Genomic DNA, 14,158 nt, shown 5'->3' on the forward strand with positions numbered 1-14,158 from the left:
CTTTAGTAGAAGAAGGGTTCGCAGGTTTCTTCAAAATACCTAGAATATTGTCTAGGTATCGCTGTACAGGCGCAAGCTATGAATCCACATCTGCAGTCGTAGCCACTCGTTGCAAGGGGGATGGCGCCACAAACTCCGGCCTGGAAGTCAAATGCCTTGAAGAACGTCCAAATGAATCTGTACAAGAGGGCGCAAATGGGAGCTTAGAAGCTACTAGACACTCAGGCGCTACTGGCTGCTCGGGAGCAACTGGGCGCTCTGGATAGGGCACAACTGGGCGCTTGTCATTTAAAGAGAACTTGGGAGCAAGAGAATGTTCGAAAGTGACTGCACTGCTGGAAGCCACTGCACACTTTGGCGCCAGCAAGCACTCATCGACTACTGGCCGATAGGGGCCCAAAGGAGGTTCGTCTGTTGGAACATGCACTGACATAAGCGATCGCTCACTTTTGGATATGTTCTAGGCACCAACACTTGCCTTTCTACATCTACACGCACTTGGGAGAACTTTTCTGGACTATCCCAGAAACTACAGGAAGGAACTGCCTTCTTGACTCTCTTCACTCGCAGCCGAGGGGTGCAAAACACATCAACCGCAGACCTTTTCAATGATCTCGATTTATCACTCCTACGCCACTTGCGCCTTTGTTCAGGGCTGGAAGCATCTGAACTAGAGGAAAGGTTACGTACACTATAGAAGACACCTTCTCACTCACTGTCTGACACAACCTGGGAACTGGTGTCAGGCGCGACTGAGGGGCCAATCACCTGGGGGCAGATCCCATCGACCTCCCTTGGGCTTCCGGTATAGCTTCTCCCTGGTGTGGGGGAGTATGCCAGTGACCTTTGCCTAAGTGAATTGGCGGGCCAAGTAGCCAGCTCCTCCACCAACACTGCACTTTCACTTGTTCCTTTCTTATATTCCATAAAGGAACAGACAGAAGCACTAATCTGAGCTACAGTATTCACCAACATATGAAATTTACAATCAAATTTATGTTCAAGGGTGGCAATGGCACTGGGTTCGGGAGTAGGGGAGCTGGGTAAAGGAACAGGTTGGATAGAAGCAGGACTAGTAATAGGTGACAAAGCTGAAAGAGGTAGAACTGGTAAATCAACAGAAGATTTAGCTGAATCCTGACTAGCTAAACTTTCGTCATTCCTAGCTGTTGCTTTTCTCTTTCTATCTTTCTCCAACTTAGTCAAGTGGGAATTCAATGTCTTCCATTTTTAAGGTCCAAGTCACTACATTCAGCACAAGATAACTCAACTGAACATACTTGATCCCTGCAAGATGTACACTTAGTATGGGAATCATATTTAGCTGATGTAATTCTTGTATTGCAGCCTTCGCTGCAATAACGAATACTACTCGAACTTGTGTCATACATCACCTCAGATACAAGTCGAACAGTCAGCAAAAGTCCAATTAAATATTAGTCACAATCAGGTTATTAAAAGAAAACCTACAGTAAATATCTAAGTTGCCGAGAGGCTACCAAAAGCAAAATACTTCACCAAATAGTCAAAAACCATATACAGTAAAGTCCGAGAATTTCAAACCCAGCTGCTGCTCACAAACGTTGCCGTAAGCCGACAGAAACATATTGAAGCCCTCTGCTCAGTTGTTCCTCTTTTTCCTGAAAGTGGGAGGGGTCAGTTACCTACACCGTAATGTAAGCAAAAGAATCGGTACTGCAAATTTCAAATTTTAGCTGCTGGTTAATAGAAACTTAGCTATGTAATTACTTGGTAAATTACTTATATAAAATCTATGCTTAATCTTCAGTGATTATAAATATGTCTTGAGGATACCTGTGTCAATTCTAAGAAATACAGTACTTACTGTATTCATTACTACACTGAATTATATGTCATTTAAATTGACAAAGTAGTTGTGTACACTACTGTTAAAACTACACCTTAACCTCAAGGTACTCACAATATCCCTAGGAAGTGGCACATTAACTTGCATGTCTAGTTCATTCTTCAGGAACCCAATATCACCACCTAATCCAGCTAACTCATTCTGGAATAAATAAAAAAAAAATTGAAATACAGTACAAAGAAAATGTGAAATATACAAATAAATAAATATATACAATCCTGGTTGATGGGTTTGCTGGCTATTAACATGCAAGGTTCAGTTCATGGTTAATAAATATAAAAATGACATTTTCATAATAAAATTAATTTTCATATACAGTAGACTTACCAAGTAGTTACATAGCTAACATTTCTAACTCTAGCGGCAACTTTTTTTTAAAATTCGAGGTAGTGATTCTTCTGTTAAGTGTGTATGAAACTTAATTTTACTATGAAAATGTCATCTTCACATAAGTAACTTACCAAGTAATTACATAGCTGAATCCCACACTGAATGGAGGTGGAATACATGGACATATTTTACTCCAAAACATTAAAGCACAGTAATGACTGAAATGGAAAAATTTGTCAGCATTGAATGCAATGCTTGTTGTTTCCTTACCTGGTAAGAGAACTACTGCAGGTGAATACTGCCTCTGGTTGGTGCTCATTTTAACCCGTAGGGGTGTGGCTGTTGAGACGTGGGGCGCCTCTACTTAAGTGGGAGCTTTGCAGCGGAGGATATGCCTGGTGGCTAGCAAAGCATACAAAAGGTGCCCTTGGCCTGGTGCAGTACCAAAATTAAAACAACTACACAATGCTGCCACCTACTCTGAAAACACTGTAAAAAGCACCACAACCTATCCACTAACACTGGTGGATACTCCAGGTACACTGTACCCCTGGCTCCCCAAAACTCAAAAACCCTACTCCAGGGTGAAAGGATAGCAAGAGAAAAATAGTTCTTATAATTCCTCACCTAATACCAAGCCAGCCACCGATAACGGCCCTAAGGTACTGCAATTATCCACTTCCTTCAAATAGTGAGAGGCAAAAATAGGCTTGCACTTCCAGCAAGTAGACTGAATAATGGAAGTCAAAGACATATTATGTCTGAAAGCCAAAGAGGTTGGTATTGCCCTATTATCATGAGCTCTCACTTTAAAATTTAGTAAAACATCCTTCTGGATCTGGGAATATGCCTCTGAAATCAAATCTCTAAGGAAGAACGACAAGAGTTCTTTGACAGAGGATGAGAAGGTTTCTTAACTGAACACCAGAGGTCATTGGCTCCCCAAAACTCAAAAACCCTACTCCAAGGTGAAAGGATAGCAAGAGAAAAATAGTTCTTATAATTCCTCACCTAATACCAAGCCAGCCACCGATAACGGTCCTAAGGTACTGCAATTATCCACTTCCTTCAAATAGTGAGAGGCAAAAATAAGCCTGCACTTCCAGCAAGTAGACTGAATAATGGAAGTCAAGGACATATTATGTCTGAAAGCCAAAGAGGTTGGTATTGCCCTATTATCATGAGCTCTCACTTTAAAATTTAGTAAAACATCCTTCTGGATCTGGGAATATGCCTCTGAAATCAAATCTCTAAGGAAGAACGACAAGGAGTTCTTTGACAGAGGATGAGAAGGTTTCTTAACTGAACACCAGAGGTCATTGGATGGACCCCTGATCTTTTCTGTCCTCTTCAGATAGTATCTAAGAGCTCTGACTGGACAAAGTTCTTTCTCTTCTTCCTCATGACTGAGAACATTCATTAAATTCTTAATGGTAAATGAACGAGGCCAGGGCTTGGATGGGTCCTCGTTCTTGGCCAAAAAGCCTAGGGTGGAGGAGCAAACCATGTCTCCTTGGGAAAAACCTACCCTTTTAACAATGGTTTGAATTTCACTAATAGGTTTGGCTGTAGCTAGAGCAAAGAGGAAGACTGTCTTGTGTGTGAGACTCCTAAGGGAAGCAGAACAAAGGGGTTCAAAAGCTGGACCAGTCAGCCATTTCAGGACCACATCCAGATTCCAGGAGATCCAAAACCTGTTTAACACCTCCCTGATCATGCTGAAGGTGGAAAGCATATAAGTCCAAGTTGGACCAATCCTGCAGGATGGCATCTGTTGCCCATGCAAGGGGATCTGGGGCTGGAGAGCAAAATAGAGAAAGGCGATGGTTCTTGGAGGTGGCAAAATGGTCTATTATTGGCCTGCCCCAAAGCTTCCAAAGATCTAGACAAACCAAGGGATCCAGGGTCCACAGGTAAGGACCTACTTCCGACGGCTCAGCTCGTCTGCCAACACATTCAACTTCCCCTGGATAAATTGGGTGACAAGAGTCACTCGATTTTGTTCTGCCCACAGGAGTTGCTCTTTTGCTGCCTGACACAGAGAAAAGGAATGGGTGCCACCTTGTTTGCAGATGCTTTGCTGATCCAGGGTCCATGTGCTGGATACTTCCTGATTCCCCAATAGGGCTACCCATTATTATTATTATTATTAAAATACATTAACCAAACCACTGAGCTGACTATCAGCTCTCATAGGGCTGGCCCAAAGGATTTGAATGAAATGCCAGGTCTAGGCCAGAGGCCTAGCAGTGGGACCAAATCGATCATTCGGTATAGTGATGAATGAGTGAAAATTAAATTAAAAACTGTGCAAAAGCATACGCTCTCATGCTGGAACACACACACACACAATAAATACATTTATACTCATGTTTTCATATATACTCACTAAAAAGGCATATTAAAATTCAGATTAAGTTAAGTAACATTTTAAAATTTTGTTGTTTTAAAATTCACTAGATGCCCTAAGGGTTTTAGTATTTTTATTATTTACCTATTTTTATCTTTTATTAATTAAATCACAGTTCCCCATGAACATTAAAATTAGAATTACTAGAAGTGTAGAAGATTCTGATAAAACTTCCGTTATTGATCTAATTCCAAAATCTGATAATCGCTGCAGGTTTTATTTTGGACATTCACACAATATGTATTTGACTATTATCATCAAAGAGCTGAAATTACACAGCACTGGCTTTGGGTACACACTCGACCACTGACCAGAAGAGTAATGGCTCCCTGGTCCTTTGCTGGTCTGTTTGTGAAACAAGATCGCTGAAGAACATGCACAATAGTCACTTCTTCTTGAAGGTTTTGATGGAGAACTGGGTTCAGTTTCATTGAAGATAAGGGAAATGCCCTCTTATCTTTGAGTCCATTATACTACATCATGGTTATAGTGTTTATCATTACAACATAATACCCAGCTACAAGACCAGCTAAAAGAGAATTCTTTGATATTAGTCTGGTCACATGGAGCTCTGATAGACCACGGAAGGGTAGCTCCTTGAGGACAAAACAAGTGACTACACTATCAAAAAGACTGTTATTGCCACTACTAAAAATTTAAAAGCAATACATTCAAACTTTTGTCCACTTTTCCCCCTTCACAGCAATTTTTAGACGATTACTTGTAACCTAAAATAATGTTCATTCCTGAAAATATATTACTTACAAGATGTAGAAAATTCAAATTTTTATACCTTTTCAGCTGTTAGTCTTAATGTTAACTTTTCAAAAATAAATTTGGGAGCAAGAGAGTTAAATACCCTACTCTACTTTCTTTCCCTGAAAGAGTGCAAAACTAAATAAAATTTAAAGATAAATTCTGGCGCAAGAGTTAAATACTCTACTCTACTTTCTTTCCCTGTAGAGAGTGCAAAACTAAATAAAATTTTAAGAATTATCTATGTTCAAAACATTACAAAGAGTTATGCATGTGTTGCATACATTGCTCTTCAAAATTAAAAAAAAACTTACTTTAAGAGTGAAAGAAACACCATCTGTGGGAAAGACCTGATCATCTCTCTTATCAACATGAAGCTCATGCCTAAGTGCTGACTTCAAAGAGTGTCCAGCTTGTTCTCGCACAGCAAATGCAGTTGTTCGGCTGAGTGTTGTTAGGTGACGCCAGACACCATCAAGGATCAATTTCTGTTGTACCTGCCAGAAGAAACTATTCTTGTAGGGCATTAAAGTACTGATGACCATGTTAATAATTATGGTGAAAAAGAAATGAGCTATGCAATGATTCACTCTTTATGACATTACACATTTACCAGTGTAACTGTTAAGAGAATGCCACTTACATTTGGTGCTGAATTAAACGCTAATGTAAGTAATATTCCACGATCCAACTCTCTATATCCAGACCAGGGTGCCTCACTAGCTTGTTGATAAATACTACTCGTTAACCTGCAAAAAATGGTGGGCTTGAGGATGTATCATTTTAGACATTACTGAACAAGTTCTGTGTAGTTCCTACTCATTTCCAATAACACTTAAATGTATACATAGTAGATTTTGGACGAGATAGAAGCAGGAGGCAAAGACATGGATGGGGTTACAGCAGCTCCATCGTCTCACCTGCAAAGTAACACATGTTGGCAATCCTGTGATGTCACATCATGTAGAACCTGAGATCTACTGTATGTTTTACTGGAAAATATTGCTCACCTGTAAAAAGGTGTTGGTTTTCTTACACTGAAACATTATTGCACTCTTTGTGTACAGAAATGGATCATTACAGTGTGTCACTGGCTCAATTATTTAGTTTGGAATATCCCGTTTTGTTTATAAGTCAACTCCTTTATGAACAGCAGGTACATTTAACATTTATGTGCACCTCTAATGTCAGGTTTATGTTATGTTTTCTGTATCCCTATACTGCATTTTCTGTAATTTAAAACATTTAATAACGATTACAACTTACAATTAAGATTTCCTCAACATAAACATATCAGTTACTTTCCACGAGTGATACATTGAGCATATCTTCTTACCCCAAAAACCATTCATATGTTTACTAAACTGAGACATTATGTAATGCATGCATCACTCTCTAGTTATGATAAAACCACCTGTTTTTATCTCTTGTATTTTTGTCTCTACGTTAAGAACGAATGTTTGTATGTTCACTATTTTCTTTTGTGCACGCCATATTTTAATGTTTACTTTGTTTAGGTATAATAGATGAAAGAAAGTGATACCCATGTTATAATGTAGTGTACTCCTACCTTATTGCATTGCATACAAGAGAGAGAGAAAGAAAAGAAAAGATTCACCTTTTTTGTGTTCAATGGTTTTTTTAAGTGTTGTACAAGTACAGTAGGCTACTTTCCCATGTATGCAGGCAAAACAGGAATAACAAAGTGACGCCCATATTATTCAGTAGTGTACTCTACATACAGTGCATCTACCGTATTGTGTTGCGTATAATAGAAAAAGAGGTCGCTTTTTTTCTGTGTACAATGTTTTTTTAAGCGTTACTGTATACAGTATTTTTTATAGTATTTCTTTGTGTGTCTAGGCATAATAGTAAAAACACAATGATACTCATGTTATTTGGTAGTGTACTGTATGTACTGTACATCTACCAAAATGTGAGTTTACAAGAGAGACAAAGAAAAGGAGTTTGCTTTTTATTTACAAAGTGTATGTGTACATTGTGTACATTTAGTATATTTTGTTACAAATATGGGAAAATAAGCTAGCTAAATGCCTTTTGCATCAAGTTGTCTGTTTAAAATGTGATGGTTGTTGAATATAAGCATATTTTGTGTTTACGGTTGGAGGACTTAAGGTATGGGGATGCTGTTTTACATCCAGAAAAGGTCAAATAAAACTTTGACCTTATCTGGATTTTGACCCTATCCAGAAGGGCCCTGGCTCTACAACTGTGGATACAGGAGAGATTATTGTACATAAACAAGAAACTTGGGCTACGCTGATAAGATAAATGATAAAGAGGAACCTGGGGCATCATTCTTATTTTTCTTAAGGACTTTGGGCCACACTTATTTTTCATGTCTCACTTGTATAATCATTTTCAAGAAACCAAGAAACTGACATTCACAAATACACCAACTAAAAATGAAACAAATGAAAATGTCAAGTCTTTTACAAAACAAACCAAAATTTTCTAATCTGAATATGGATAGAGAAACAAGTCACTTTACAAAACTCAGCGTTTAAAACTATACACACATAATACAAGGTTCCTTAAGACGTAAGTTTACTGAACACAATTTTTCTTTAAGTGGCATGAAAAATCCTTGTAGATACATAATGAAGCCCAAAGTCACACAATTGAAGTAAATCATTTTTATAATCCAACATGATAAAACACAGTTTGTAACTTACACTGTACTAGCTTCATTATGGAACGGTTTAACAAATGTTGAATAAAATGAGGTTGTTTTCTTAGTTCCATGAGTATATTCACAACTCCATTCTTCCGCTCGCCCAAATATATTGCGAAGCATGCCACCTGTAGAGAACTGTGCTTCATTGTTTCCAACTGCAGTGTTGACTTTTGCTCCAAGGAAACTAACTTCCGTAACTTCAAAAGTCACCTGACAATTTCAGAAGCCTTCAGAACAACAGTAATAAAATATTCAATATTACATTTTCATCAGTACTTTGGAAAACAAGAATCATTAAAAGCATTACTTGTTACAAGCACACAACCCAAAGAATATCAAACATTTAACAAAACTGCTTCCCATATACAAACCTATTACATGACTGTACAGGGTTTGAAGTAATTTAAACTGCTTAAATTAAAGTAAAATAAATCATTCCTAATTCACCCTTTCATTTGCCACAAGAAAATGTCCTGACTGCCTCAGTCACTATTAAAAGAAAGAAAATGGCAGTCAACCAGTAGTGCTGAACAAGAAGCTGCTGGCTTTCTTGGGACCCATGTTTTTATTAAAAAATAGTACAAAAACTAAGAAAATATATCAAAACACTCCGAGCACAGCTGAGACGTTAAACAACCTATAGGAACAAAGCCAATTGGTGCCGCCTTACAACAACACGAAACACTTTGTTTACAAAAATCACGTGGTTTATCGGGTCGGATTCAAGTTTTTTGTTTGGGCTCCGATGCGCATCGGAAAATTGGTAAAATGAATTAGGAAACAGATGTTTTGTGATTTTGAGGTTATGTTAAATATTTAAATATGTACTGAAAAAAAAAATTTTATTGCTAATTTGCTGTTTACATTCATATTAATATTTGAAAATTAGTAAATAATTTTATCATAAAACTGTAGTCGCAAAAATAACATGAAAATACAGTAATCAGTGAATATTGCTCTGTGAAAAATCCACGAATTAGTGAATTTTCCATGATTTACTTGGATTTATGTTCCACAGAAAAATCCGAGACTAACTGAAGCCGAGAATGCTGAATCACGATATAGTAGGGTCCACTGTACAGTATTTGCCTCCTAATAGGACTGCATTCATTGAGCCAATAGACCAAGGTGTTATTGTTGCAACAAAACAGCACTACTGGAGAAAGTTCCTGGAGGAGGTGATGATAGTATTGGAGGACAAGGAGAAGTAGCAAGGCTTGGATACACGGGGAACAGACACTGGAGAATCTTTGAAAGTATTCATTGAAGTCTGCTATCTACAACTTCGCTGATGCTTGCAAGGATGTCACCATAGAGACCCTCAACCACACCTGGAACCATATTCCGAATGGAGAAGAGGCCACGATGAACTTCCAGGGCTTTGATGTTGACAACTTCCTTTCCGGGCCAAAGGAATGCTGCAAACAACCTGAGGTAATATCTACAGTGGATCACTTGAGGTGCACTGATGGTATTACCCCTTATGGGGCATGTTTCCCTTTGACTCACTGCTCAATGCATACGCACAATTAGCCTGAAAGGAGGGATCCGACAAAGGAACAGGCTCAGGAACTTCCCCCTCTTGAAGATACAGAAGTTGTCATAAAAAATGGTGTTGAGCATACAATAGGCACCAAGCAAGTGCTGTACTGCATGAGACCAAGTTTAAGCTAAAGCGGACCAGGTTAGTGAACTTTGCACCTGACTAGAGATTTCTGGTTCATCTATCACCTTTCCAACAGAAGCACTAGAAACAGGAGCAAACTGCACAGAAGTCATAATAATCTTACCTTGAGCACAAGACTGTACCTGGTCTTGACTTGAAATCTAACCATGAGAAAAAATTCCTGGCTACAGAATGGAAGGAATAGCTGATTGAGGAATTCTTCAAATGAGCACTGACAGAAGTAGGCTCTCGCACAGGAAATCCAGACACTGAAACTTGTAGAGTTAATAGACCTGGGCTCAGATTGACAAGCTCAACTTTACCAAGAGAGGAAGAGTGACAAAGTGACATATGATTACTTAATCTGGAGTGGCGGAAATCAGTGAGAGCCTATTTAACTAGTGAACTACCTGAAGGAAGGGGAAAATTAGATGACTCAGATGTGTATCATGGACAGTGCAAGGGACTGGGAGGATGGCCATTATTCTCTGGTTGGCATACCTGCTCAAAAACTACCTGAACTAAAAAACTTCAAACATACACTAGGGATGATACCCAGAAGTTGCTAAAAAAAAAGCCTAATCTTTTCACCAAGCCATGAACTATGAAAATATGTTTGTAAGCTACAGACAGTACTTTGTAAAGTATACACTGACACTTGTCAGTACATCAGAGGAGAAAAAATTTTTTTAGCAAAACAATGGACAGCAAGGATAGAATGGCCTTAACAGTTCTAACCATTAGCATACTAGCAAAACCTATGATGAGCTAGTAAGGTACATAAATTGTCCAGAACAGCTCTTCAAACGGAGACAAACCACTGACTTTGACTGCTCCTTATCAACATGTAACCAACCTCCATATCAAACACATCACATTTCAAGCTTTTCATGAAAAAAAAACAGGAACGAACCACAAATAAAGTAAAAATAAATAAGGTAGCAAAGAATTAAACACTACTGGAATGATTTTACCACCACTTGAGAGTACTCTGGAAGCTGGATATAAGACATGAGGAAGGAGCTCTTCTGCTTTTGAGTGTCTCTAGAAAATGTGCTGGCACATATTTAGGGCTATTATAAAGTGATGGCTGCAATACAACAAATGAGCAAGCTGTTAAAGACCGATTTAAGAGAGAATCACACATACTCCTTTCTCTTCAACTAGTTTTATTGCAGCGTACTTTCAATTTTACTGTTACAATAAAAAAAATTCTGAAATTTACTTATGATTTCCATTCACCCATCAAAATAAAAAGTAAATAATACTTGAATACACATACCTCAATTCCATCATCTACAGCATCGGGTCCATTATAGGCATCAATAAACACACCCACATCCTTAAAGCAACCCAATTTTGATAAACGTGTTCTAGCTTCATGAATTTTTATGATAACCTGAAAAAGAGAGAATTTCAATGTTTTTATTATATTTCGTCTTTAAAATTCGACTATTAAAATTTCACATATTCAGAGTTCCATGCATTCAATGATGGTTTATGGTTAAACAATACATTCTAATGAGAATAATTTATTTTTTTGGTACAAACCCATCGTTTTATGATTCTCTTCTGGTGTGTCAGCTCCTTTTTAAGACACACTGCAACAAGAAGAAATCTGCTTATTCGTCTACATAGCCAGGCTACAAACCCCTACTGGTCAAAAATGGTCATTCCTAGTATTGCCTGGCCATCCTGCAAGCAAGATGGGGTTGATAGGGTGGCACTTAGTCCATAAAATGATGTGTTTGTGCCAAACTGATTCAAATTTGTTAATAAGGAATTGCATTTCTTTTTGCAAAAAATCATGTTACTGGACTTTACGACTGAACAGCTATTCAGTTGGACGTATCTTACTGCTCTTCAGAAGCTGACTCTAGGGGGCATTAAGTCAGTGAACTGCAGAAAGGAAGTGTTTGAGTCCAGAAACTCTGGGGACCAACAGGTGGCCATGAAATAGGCAAATGCATTTTTAGCTAAACTATTAGCTGTACTATGTATGGCTGATTCAACAGAAAACTATCAATATTTATTCTCACCATGCAGCTAAGAAGTCAAGTACCCGAAGCTGACCACTGACTGTAGAGGTGACAAAGATTAGAAGGGAGAGAAATGGAGTCAGTCCTGACAATGGCCTCCCTTCTGAGAGTAAGAGATAACAGTCCTATTCTACTTAACGTCATTTGTAACATAACTACGGTGATTGTTTACTACCATACGCTGGTTGAAATACAAGCAAAACAAGTTTCTTGTTTGGTCGTTTAGGGCTGTACGCATTTGCACAAGAGTATAACGTTTAACAATATTGTACTTTTATCATCCTCTTTTACTTTTTTAACTAGAAATTGGGATAAAGAGATGGAGGAAAAGAAGTTAGTCTATTGTAATTTGGTCTCCCTTGCTGCCTGAGTGTACGCTGCTGCCTACACCCATGCGAAATTTAAAAATATTTTCTAAATACTGTCATATCGGTATTAATTGCTTACCCCATCGCAAAACTGAATTATTGTGAGGCAAATTATCATAACTCGAGCACTACCTGGGTACCTGAATATTTTAATAGTTTTATCACAAAAAGTGCATTTAGTCATGAAAATTATACGAAAATACTGCACAGTAATTAGTGAATATTTCTCAGTGAAAAATACTGCAAATGGGCGAATTTTCCCTGAATAATGTGTACATGTTCCATAGAGAAATCTGCGAATCGGTGAGTCCATTAATCGTGAGAATGCGGTAAGGGAGATTTACTGTAAAGCAATTGTAAATTACTAGGAATGTCACTTTGGCGACCTTTACCCATTTTTTCCATTCATTCTTGTTTACGTCTCTATGCCATTAGCAAGGCTAGTTATGTAAGTATCAGAATAAATCACTTGGCCACATACATAACTGTGTGTGTGTGTGTGTGTGTGTGGCTCGGTTAACAACGATTCGGTTTTATGGGGCTTGTCTAGCAACGAAAATCTGCAATTTTTGGCGCTGAAAATCGCAGATTTCTGCTTATCGGTGCCAATAATTGGGTATTGGCGCTGATACATACCTAACAGAGGCGCCGATAACTGAAAATCGGCGCTGATAACCCCCGAAAATCGCCGAAAAAGCACCGAAATCGCCAATTTTCAGTTAGCGGCAATTTTCCATTATCATCGTACCCTCAGAAACAGAACCCCACCGATAACCGGGGACTGCCTGTATATACATATATATATATATATATATATATATATATATATATATATATATATATATATATATATATATATATATATATATACATACAGTATAATCAAGAGGGCAGATGCGCATGTGCAATAGTCACTCCTCTTTCTTGCAGGCTCTTTTGACGTCAGAAAAACTGGGTTCAGCTTCGTTGAAGATAAGGGAAAGTACTCTCTTATCTTTGAGTCCATTATATACTCCATCACGTGTTATAATGTTAATTATGACACAATACCCGGCCAAAATGACCAACTAGAAGAGAATTCTTTGATATTAGTTTGGTTACCATGGAGCTCTGGTAGACCATGGAAGGTAACTCCTTGAGGACTCAACAGCGACTACCAAAAATAGGTGTTTCGTACGTCAATACCTGTTTATTATGAAAATTTGTAATTTCCTACTTCAAAACCTGTTACTGTATTTCAGATATTTTTGTGCACTGTAATGATTCAAATCTGTTACTTATTTAATAACGCACTAATATACTGTATTGAGACCATAAATTATGCAGAGACAAAGAGGCCACAGGGTATCTTCATTTGGCAATCTTTTTAACTTATTTTATTACAGTGCATCAGAATGTTTAATTTACATCATACACATCATAATATTAGCGCAAATTAGGGTTTCATATGCATACTTAAATAAAAAAACAAGGCATTGAAACCCATCTTTCATTTTTTTATTTTTTCTCTAATAAGCCATCAAAATTTATCTACTAATCCAAATTCCAACCAGATTTTATGAAAGTAGCATACCTACTGTATGCCATATGTTAGACATTTAAAATGATGTATGATTAAATCAGCTCAGTAGAACTCTGTGAGCTACATCTACATAATTAAACTCTCCACAGACAAGAACATTCTTTTTACAACAGATGCAAACTTACAGACTGAAAGTCCCTGGCAGTGAAGACATCTCTTACTGTGTTTATAACAATGTCATCCTTGGTGCGACCTAACCCATCAACGTGAACACGCTGGACCCTAGCCTGAAAATAGATAAGACAAGGTACATGTATTTATTAAGCATATGGTATTGAATAATGACCAAAATTAAGGTTTTCAAAAATTCAAACTGCAGTATATACTGTATTAATAAAATGCATAAACACAACAGCATCACGCAACTGATTGCACCTTTCTCCGTGCCACTAAGTAAATGTGATAAATTGCAATAAATTGT

At 37.8% G+C, this 14,158-nt stretch overlaps 1 protein-coding gene across 14 annotated transcripts in view; it reads right to left on the reverse strand.

Moving 5' to 3' along the window:
• Positions 1-14,158, reverse strand: part of LOC136843090 (sorting and assembly machinery component 50 homolog) — a 68,683-nt gene that overhangs the window by 11,469 nt on the left and 43,056 nt on the right. For all 14 annotated transcript variants that reach the window (XM_067111068.1, XM_067111058.1, XM_067111063.1 and 11 more), the window contains 6 exons: positions 13,863-13,964; positions 11,031-11,147; positions 8,081-8,292; positions 6,028-6,133; positions 5,699-5,881; positions 1,943-2,029 (listed from right to left, as the gene is read on the reverse strand). In XM_067111068.1, the coding sequence (XP_066967169.1) occupies positions 1,943-2,029; positions 5,699-5,881; positions 6,028-6,133; positions 8,081-8,292; positions 11,031-11,147; positions 13,863-13,964 (807 nt within the window). The remainder of the gene's footprint in view (positions 1-1,942; positions 2,030-5,698; positions 5,882-6,027; positions 6,134-8,080; positions 8,293-11,030; positions 11,148-13,862; positions 13,965-14,158) is intronic.

Source organism: Macrobrachium rosenbergii, chromosome 11 (assembly GCF_040412425.1).
Source record: "Macrobrachium rosenbergii isolate ZJJX-2024 chromosome 11, ASM4041242v1, whole genome shotgun sequence".
Taxonomy (NCBI): Eukaryota; Metazoa; Arthropoda; class Malacostraca; order Decapoda; family Palaemonidae; genus Macrobrachium; species Macrobrachium rosenbergii.